Source organism: Galeopterus variegatus, unplaced genomic scaffold, assembly GCF_000696425.1.
Source record: "Galeopterus variegatus unplaced genomic scaffold, G_variegatus-3.0.2 Scaffold609, whole genome shotgun sequence".
NCBI classification, from domain to species: Eukaryota; Metazoa; Chordata; class Mammalia; order Dermoptera; family Cynocephalidae; genus Galeopterus; species Galeopterus variegatus.
The window spans coordinates 187,703-197,342 of record NW_007726720.1 but is presented as its reverse complement, the minus strand read 5'-3'; the positions used below and the strand labels follow the sequence as shown (position 1 = coordinate 197,342).

Here is a 9,640-nt window from a genome sequence, read left to right as displayed (position 1 = left end):
ACAAGGGGCTTCCTCAGGAAGTGGTAAGCTCCCATTCTTCAGGGTATGAAGGCAGAGGGTCGATGAGCAAGCACATGGTGGCAGGAGATATTGTGTGGAGCAATTAATTGCTCAGTAGAGGCTGTCATCAAGAGTCCTTTAAGGTCTCACATGAACCTGAGACTACAGAGTTCTGACGAATTCAGGCAAGATGAGTTTATCGCAGTAGACGTGATAAACTAATCTTCTGCCACTGATGAAATGGGATGTGCAGGGGAAATAAAGATTCAGAGTCCTGAGTTCTAAGCCTGGCTCTACCATTTCCTAGATGTGTGACCTAGGACAGGTCACTTAGCCTCTCTGAGCCTCAGTTCCTTCATCTGTTGGGGGAAAGGGAGAATGATGCCTGTCTACCAATGCTATGAAGATAAATGAGGCAAGGCATGCCATGCTTAAATAGCACAGGAGGTGCTCAGTAAAGGCTCATGTCTTTTCCCATCTAACTGATGAGTGCTGGGGCAGGTGGGCAGCTCCTATAAGCCCCACGAGCTTCTCCCTCTGCCAGGGATGCAGGGTTCAGGCACCATCAACCTCCCCAGCTCCATCAGAGAGGAAATCAGTGCCCTCCTTAACTGCCACCCTTGCCTCCCCAAAGGCCCTCATGTCTTCTTGCCACAGGGCCTTTGCACAGACCGTCCCTTCTGTCTGGAATACACCTCCTTTCTCCAGTCCACCTGGTGAGCTTCTGCTGATCACTCTAATCTCAGCTAAAGTCACTTCCTCGGGGAGACTTTCCTTGGCCTCTACACCAAAAAAGCCCCCATTACACATTCTGTGGCACCTGATACTTTCCCTTTGGATCATTGATTAAGGTCTGTGTTACCCTTAACTACTTGGAGACGGGGTCCGCAACAGTTCTGTTCATTGTTAAAGTCTCAGTAGTGCTCAATAAATATTTGCTGAATGGATGAAATAATGAATACAAGTCTTCTTCCCTTCCTGCACTCTGGCCATCTGCTCCTTCCCCAGTACCCAGAAGCTCTCTGAGACAGACATTCCTATGTCCGTTTTACACAGGAAGACACTGAGGCCATGGGAGAGTAGCCATCTCAAGGTCACACAGATAGGCTCAACTGTCCAACATCACTCCAAAGCCCAGGCTCTTTCCACCATCCCATGCAGCACTTCTCACAAGAAACAGCAACTAAAACCACAACAAAAGTCACCCTGGGCCTCTGCTACCCTTCAGCCTGGATCTGTTGAGGCTGGTCCCACTCTGACCCGATCCCCAAGTGTGGAAGTCAGGCCACACCACCACTGAGGCTTTCGCAGGACCTGGCTGGGCCTCTTTCTCCATCACAAACATGCTTCTGGTCCAGCACCAAGAGTTCAAGGTGATGGACAGGCCTGGCAGAGGCCATCTGTTTTCAGACACTACAAGATGGACCAGCCTCGATGTGGCTCATTAAACTCTCGCCAAGTGATGTGCTCAGTCTCTGAAAGTCCCTCTCATGGCCGCTGAGACACATACTGGCTGGCTTCCTCTCCCTGGGCTTCCTCGAGAGTCCCAGGAAGGAGCACGGTCTGGGGCCCACTGTATTTCCCCATCTGCTCCAGGAAGTCTTCAGGGTGACCATGGTTTCCCGGGTGGGCCCTGTGAAGCCTGACTTGGATGTCTTCTTCACTAGGTTCTGGGTGCCAGAGGCACTGAATTACAGCCCGAGATGCCCTCTGCATGAGAACTGGAGGCTCTGGAAACTTCCCACCCACGGATAGGAGAGCTGGGGTGGGGCTGGGTTCATTTTATCTCCTCACTGAGGTGGCTCTGCATGGTGTGGTCGGGCCACAGAACTGTATTTTGCCAGAGCCCCAGGTAGAGAGGGGAGATGAGATAACCCAACTGGCTTTCTGGAGGTGGTTTAGCTAACCAGTGGGAAGTACCTCTGGATGTAATAGTCAAGTGACGGGTGATTTTGTCATTACTCATGTAAAGATGGTGTCCTGTTCAGGAGCGGATGCATGGGCATAAGGCTCCCTCCCCACCCCCGTCTTCCCTTGTCTTAAATCCATCCATGACAGGCTCTGAGCCTAGGACAAGAACCAAGGTCAGTGAGGGTCTAGGATGACCCAGAGGCACCCAGTTGGGGAAAGTGGTTGGTCATGATGCTTTTCACTGACGGGTGGGGTTTGGTTGGGCATGGGAAACACACTGAGATCAGCTTCAGATATGCTACATAGAAGGGGTCTGTGGGACCCCCAAGTAGATATCTAGTAGGCAGTTGGGCATTTGGGACTGAAACTAGAAGGGGAGAGCTGGACCAGAGATGGACCAGGGACAGTGAGTGGCCTGGAGGTGTTGGACAAAGCACGCATGTGGTAGGAGCTGCCAGGGAGAGCGCGAGCCATGGAGGGCAGGAGCCCCGTAGGCCCCGAGGTGCCACCAATTAAGAGGCATATAAGAGGGTACTTCGAAAAGTTCACAGAAAGATTTGTATTATCTTCAATTGTATTTTTCCATGAATTTTTTGAAGTCCAGGCCTTTGGCTGTGACCAGGGAAGAGACAAATAGGGGGACCCACCCCCAGAGTGGCACGTAAATGGCTGGCGTACAAAGTCGGGCTGTGTCATCTCTTCCTCAACCCCGATCTGGCCCTCTGCTACAGATGAGAGAAGGGGCCAGGAGGCCATTTCCTCCTGCTAAAAAAGGAAAAGGTGGCCGTGAGTGTGAAGGCCAGGCATGTGGGCGTCTAGTACAGTGCTTGGTGCACAGTAGGGATTTTTTGAAAATCATAGTTGTGGGAGAAAGTTATTATCTGCCATGGAAAACCTGCTAATGCTTTCTGAGATTTGCTATTGCAGTATTTCATGGAATTGAAGACACTGACTATAAGGCACACCATTACCTGACAAATCACTAAGGAAGAAAAAGACGACAGCGTAGGTGGAGGCTCTGATGGGAACGCTCCCATGAATCTGGGGCACCGAGGGGCTGCACCTTCAATGGAAGGAGAAAGGAGGAATAAAACTGCCTCCAGGAAAGGGAGGCAAGGAGATTCGAGGTCTTGTCTCAGCACTGCAGGAAGGGAGGGAAACAGAAACTCTTCCCCGAGAATTTGAACCACCGGCCAGGGCTCCCCAGCGCTGGCGGTCTAAGTTTACGCAATCAGTGTGGTCCAGAGGAAACAAAACAAAACACGACCCACAAGCAGAGTTTTGATTTAAAGAAATCTCAGGCGGGTGTTGTCCTTGGTGAGAGAGGGAAGTAAACCCAAATCCTCACTGGAAGAACTAAATTGTAATAAGACACCCAAATTCCAGAGAAGTGAAAATGTGAGAAATTATGAGTCTTAAAACCCATGAAATATGGTCAAGTAAATAAAATGCTACTCTCAGGTTGCTCAACCTCTGGGTCTATATACCAAGAACCCACAATATGCAATTCATGGGAGGTGTCTGCTCTCTGCTCCTGCAAACTGGCACTGCCTTAGTTTACCCAGGCAAGTGGAAGCATTTCCCAATCTGTTCCTCGACTAAAACTATGTTTCAGATCGGGCCGCACCACTTTCCTGGGCCAGTGCAGGAACTTATTTGACTCACCACCCAACTGCAACTTGAAAAGCAATCACATTTCACGCGCCTGAGCACTGCGGGCAAACACATCCGGGGGCACTGAGCCAGCAAGTGCGTAGGCGGCTGCAAATTTAATAAATCTTAATTATTCTGTTTATACAAACAAGCAGGCTGAAGCCATTGACGTAGCTGTAGCTTTCAATGACTTGGGGCATGGAGAGAGAAAAAAAGCGTGGAGAACTAACTGCTCATAAATAATTAGCTTTGGGGCAGGTTTTTTTCTTCCATTGGGCTAAAAATAATATATGGAATGTTTTTAAGTTGGCAAGATTACAACTTCTGAAGACAGCATCTATTTTCTACCTGTCAGGCCTGTGTATGTGCATACGTGCACGTGTGTGCATGGCCGTATATGCACTTGTGCACGGCCGTATATGCACTTGTGCACATCCCCACCAGTGGAAATCACCAGGACAACCAAGCCAGAGAGGCTTTCCTTCAGAAAAGTACCCCTGCTCCCTGTACTCTCAGAAGGAAAAGCAGGGACGGTGTCTGCAGAAGGCTTCAGGTCCTCATTTACATGGCAATTGAGGACCTACTATGTGCCTATTATTACAACAGGAGCTCTGCCTACCATTAGCTCAGGGTGAATGTAGGACTCATCAAGGGTCACACACACCAATGGTAGAGCCTGGATTCAAACCTAGACTGTAAAGTGTTAGTTCTTAAATTGTGGTCCCCAGACCAGCAGCATCAGCATCAGCATCAGCATCACCCAGGAATGTGTTAGAAATGCAGATTCCTGGGCCACCCTAAACCTAACGAATGAGAAACTTGTGCTTTAACAACCTGTCCTATAAATGAGCCAGGTGGCCTTTGTACATTGTCCCCTAAGTTACTTACTTCTTCACAGCAGGCTGAGACCCATTAGCTCGAAAGCCAGCCAGCACCAAAGTCGAATTTTTACACATCTGATTGTTTTGAACACAGACCAACTAAGCAGACTTTTTTAGCTACTTAGAGCCTTCCCACTTTGCATAGCCCACAAAACTGCACCCAGCACCCACTAGCTTAGTAAGATAAATGTCGGGGGCTACAAAGACCCCAGGCAGCTGCTGGTCTTCAGAGCCCCTGACCAGAGGCTCCCGATGTCAGCAACGATGCCAAGCAATGTCAACTAGACACGGGAGCTTTCTCTGATACCGCTCTCTCCACCCAGTTGGGAGGGACAGTCTACAAGGACAGGTCACTGCTCTTTTGTTCACTAATGTATCCCAAGTGCCCAACGCAGAGCTCGGCACAGTCAGCACTCAGTAAATATTAGTGCAATGACTGAATGAATGAACAACAGCGAGGCAGCAAATGAACAGCACAGCTGTGAACACACCTCATTCACACGTCAGTTACAGGCTGCGGGGACCTGAGCCTGCAATGACAGGCTGGCGTCACCTACTCAAAAACACTTAGTGAGCACTTACTATGTGCTAGGCACCATGGCCAGACACCAGGGGACCTAGTCGTGACTCCCACATGGACTCTGGCCTGGGGGCTGCATACGTGGAGGCTCCCAACCAGTGAGGGGCTTAAAATGCAGGAGCGAGAGGCAGCCTGGACACCTGGTCCTGGGTCCCACATCTACCACCAAGAGCTTCCAAGCCAGGCTGTGTGGGCCTCCTGCCCTCTCCTGATGCTCTTCTCTATTCCACGAGGAGGCTCTTGGTTATTCTAAATGAGGGGGCAAAACCAGGGCTTAAGCGATCAGATCCACTTCCCCTTACAACAGTTCACATGATCTTCAAAATTAGTTCATGAAGTAAATAAAATCGGCATTAATTGCTCCATTTTACAGATGGGGAAAGTGAGCCCCAAGAGACAAAGCAACTTGCTCAAGGCCACAAAGCTGGTTGATGTTGGGCCCACAGCACAGCCTTGGTCTCGTGATTGTCCTGCCCATTCCACAGGTCACCCTCTCTCCTGCAGGTGCCAAACATGACACCAGTCAAAGAGCAGGAAGAAATCCTGGTATGTGAAGCACCTGGGAAACACAGATTCCATGGAATGAGAGAACTCAAGAAACTCAGCGCTCTACGGACCAGAACATGCTGGAGGCTTGTCATTATGGGTCACTGCTTGGCAGGAAAACAAGTGTGGTACCTTGGAAATGGTGGCATTGGGGATGTCAACTTACATTTGGCTTTTGCAGAAATGGGGAGGCCCTCCAGGCCTCAGGGAAGCCTTCTCCAAGGCACAGTGTGGATAGTTAAAATGTGGGCTTGGGAGGCAGAGGCCAGAGACCCCGCAGGAGCCGCTGCCTTTGCGGAACAAGTGACATCGATCTTGCCATTTATTTCTCCTCATGCTTAAAGTTGAGATAATAATGCCTCCTGGGGGTCAGTGGGAGGGTCGGATGAGATGCCCTAACCACACAGCGGGTGGCCAATACGCAGCAGGGACAGCAGCAACCACGTTGCTATTGCTGGCGCTTTGGCCTACAGACACCATGGAAGTGGCTCTGAGCACATCCGCTGGGTGCAAGAGGAATCACCAGCCTGATAGAATGCAAAAGGCACAAACATCCCCCCTCTTTTGTCCCCTACTAAGCCCTGTAAATCCCTCTACACTAGGGTGGCCACGTGGTCCAGTTTGCCTGGAATGGTCCAGGTTTCCTGGGACAGTCCTGGTTTACACATGTTGTCACTCATGTTGTTAGGAGCATCCTTGTTCACTGCCCAGCATGTCCTGATTTGGGAAGATAGATTCCAGGGTCACAGCGGAGCTCTCTGCACACCTCTGGCAGCCTTCCCCCAAGCCCGGGGCTTCCTGAGAGCCAGGACCCCAGGGCCCCACACCGTGCAGCCCAAAGATTCCCCATAAATCTTCCTCACAGAACCTTCCAGAAAGCCCAAGTGTCCTGCCCCAGTGTCACAGGCCCACCAACCCTCCATGCGCCCTGCCCTTTAGCCGTGTGCAGCAGACGGCAGACACCGTACCTTCTGGAATCCAGTCAGCTCCCCTGGAGAACTCTGTGTCTGTTATTTTAGAAAAGGAGAGGAAAAAAAAAAAAGAGTGAAACTTAAATCCCAATGGAGCCTGTAATGGAATATTCATTTTGTCAGGGGAGTGTTTCTTTAAAACTTCTGGTCATCTGGACAGCCTGAGCCAGCAGGTGATTCGATTTAATGAGCTTTTTAACACACTTCAGACCCAGGTGGGATTCGGTCTGGGAAGGCCTTGGCCGCTGTGCCATGGGCGACTGGCTGGGGCTGGGCTGACACCTAGTGGCTGACACGGCTGTTTCGGGGCCAGGAAAGCCTGGAGCACCCCAACTCCATATCTGGGGTCTGAGGGCTGAAAGGGCCCTTGGACGCTCTCACCACCCTCCTCCTTGGACTTAGGAAACTTAATCTCTGTGCCTCAGTTTCCTCATTGGTTCACAGGTAACAACATCAGTATCTCCTTTATAGGGTTGTTATGAGGACATAGCATTTAATACAGATATTTACTATTATTAGTTTAGTTATTATTGTTATTATCTTGTGGGAGGAGACACGGGGGCTGCAAAAGGGAAGGTCCTTGCTCAAAGTCACGCAGCAAGTTAGTACAGGAGTGGGGCCAGACCCTAGGGCTCCTGCTGCCCAACCGGGTGCTGCCCCCCATCACACCTATGACACAGGGGTGCGTGGGCATGCCGGCTCTGCCCTGACCAGCTGTGTGACCTTGGGCAAGGTTTTAGCTTCTCAGAGTCCTAGCTCCCCCCCTGGAAATGGGAGATACAATTACCCTTGCAGACGTAGCTGCAAGAACTGAATGGGGTGATGTGTGCAAAGCTCTCAGCATGGCAGGTGGCCAGTTACCCTGACACATTAACTGGGAGCTCACTGCTGTTGTTACTAGGACTCCAGCCTCACCAGGTGGTAGGATGGCCAAGTGACATCACACAAGTCAAATACCCAGGACCGTGTGTCTCCTTCACCTCTCTCCAAGTGGTCACTTCTGCCTGGTGTGTGGAGGCACAGGGCAGGGTGGATGTGGGCCAACCTCTGTCTTCCCAGAGTCTGGGCCCAGCCGTGGTCCCTTCCCTGGGGCCTGGGGCCTGCACACCCTTAGCACCTACCAGCAGGTGACTGGAGTCCTTGAGCTTGGACTTGTACAGCATCCACCGGTAGCGCAGATCTTCCAGCTCATCCGAGGTCCCTCTTGCTGGCCTGAGACGGAGGAGGTTCTCGAAGAGATGCTGACCTTCTGGTACCCGAGCCTCCAGCTCCTGGGTGAAAAGGCAGAGTCATGATGCAGCTTCCAAATGGCCCAGACAGTCCCACCTGGCTACTAAGGACGGCCCAATCAAATTTCACTTGACACAGAGGCATGCAGACAGGAGGCAGACGAAACTAATAAAGTGAGAATCACATCTCTGCAAATTCAAGCCAAGGCCCAGCAATTGCTGTCTGGAATGTTATGGAATGGCCTCCTGCAATGAAGGAGCAGCTGGACTGCTGACCTCCTATGGTCACTTCCAACTCTGACTTCCTAGGACCAAGTCCCCCAGAGGGCTTGACATAAAAGTTCCATAATTATAAAAGCTATTACAGTTGAACATCTTTCCACTAGCATTTTTCAGATTGGCAGAGTGATATTGGGATTAGGCAGATTTTTATAATAAAATATGGTACTGTGTTCCCCTAGGATGGCACCTTCCATTCTCAGGACTCCTGAGAGGTGGTGTGTTATGGGGTAGGAGCAGGGCTCTAAGTCCTGGAGCCTGAGTTTAAATCCTGGCTTTGAATCTTGGCTCTTCCCCATCCTGCTAGCTGTGCAATTTGGGGCTATTTGCTTAGCTTCTAGATGTGAGCTGTGCAAGACCAGAATGTGGGCTGCACAAGAGCAAGGGGGTTTAAGTTCAGAAACTGAAAGTCATTTCTGATNTGGTACTGTGTTCCCCTAGGATGGCACCTTCCATTCTCAGGACTCCTGAGAGGTGGTGTGTCATGGGGTAGGAGCAGGGCTCTAAGTCCTGGAGCCTGAGTTTAAATCCTGGCTTTAAATCTTGGCTCTTCCCCATCCTGCTAGCTGTGCAATATGGGACTATTTGCTTAGCTTCTAGATGTGAGCTGTGCAAGACTAGAATGTGGGCTGCACAAGAGCAAGGGGGTTTAAGTTCAGAAACTGAAAGTCATTTCTGATATGGCTGGAGTTGGGTGGCGGTGGCAGTGGGGAATGGGAGGAATAGCCAAATATGAGATAGGAGAGGTAGGGTAATGGTCAACTATAGTATTGGAACCAGACCTTACACTGAGGACAAAATATTAAAAACATTTTAAAGGCATCAAAGGGTTAACAAAAGAGTGAGGCATATCAGGCCAAAATTTGGGAAAGGATCAGAACTCAGACGTAAGCCTGCTTTTGCCCTTAGGACATTTGCCAATCTGGAAGAAATAGTTGTGAAAGAAAGATCTGTGCTTTTGGCAGCCTCACAGGGGTAGAGAGACGAAGGTCAAAGTCTGGGCTCTGCCGAGGTAGAGACTCTGATAAACCACCTCCCCCCACGCCCCCATAGCTGAGACTCCTAAAGCCTTCACTCTCAGAGTAAAGGTAAACCAGAAGTAAAGTTGAACCTTGTGCGGACTTGCAGCCCAGCTCCAAGTCATCTCAGTGGTCCAGGGAACCTCAAGCCTTGGACTTGGATTCAGTATTCCCAGAATGATAAAGCCCTCACTTGCCTGGTCATAGCTAACAATCCTCTCTTGAGGAAGAGATTATCCTAAATCTCAAATGAGTCTTACACATATTTTGTCAAGCACAGTGTTCAGCACACAATCAAGGCAGCCACACACATATACAAGACACCAAGAACAAGAACAGACAGAAATAATACACAACAGAAACATTTCTAAAATGTGTCTTGAGATACTGGAATTATTAGATACTCTCTGCAAAACATCTATGTTTACTGTGTTCAAAGAATTAAAAGACAAGCTTAAAAATTTCAGCAAGGATCTAGAAGCTATTAAAAGTGACATAGGGGCCGGCCCAGTGGCGCACTGCTGCAGTGCGCCGCTTGGGAGCACGGCGGCGCTCCCGCCGAGGGTTCGGA

At 50.1% G+C, this 9,640-nt stretch overlaps 1 protein-coding gene across 1 annotated transcript in view; it reads right to left on the bottom strand.

Annotated features, from left to right (window-relative positions):
- Positions 1 to 9,640, bottom strand: part of SYNE3 (spectrin repeat containing, nuclear envelope family member 3) — a 49,716-nt gene that overhangs the window by 2,992 nt on the left and 37,084 nt on the right. The window contains exons 15-16 of the mRNA XM_008570523.1: positions 7,664 to 7,813; positions 6,540 to 6,578 (exon numbers count right to left, since the gene is read on the bottom strand). Of these exons, the coding sequence (XP_008568745.1) occupies positions 6,540 to 6,578; positions 7,664 to 7,813 (189 nt within the window). The remainder of the gene's footprint in view (positions 1 to 6,539; positions 6,579 to 7,663; positions 7,814 to 9,640) is intronic.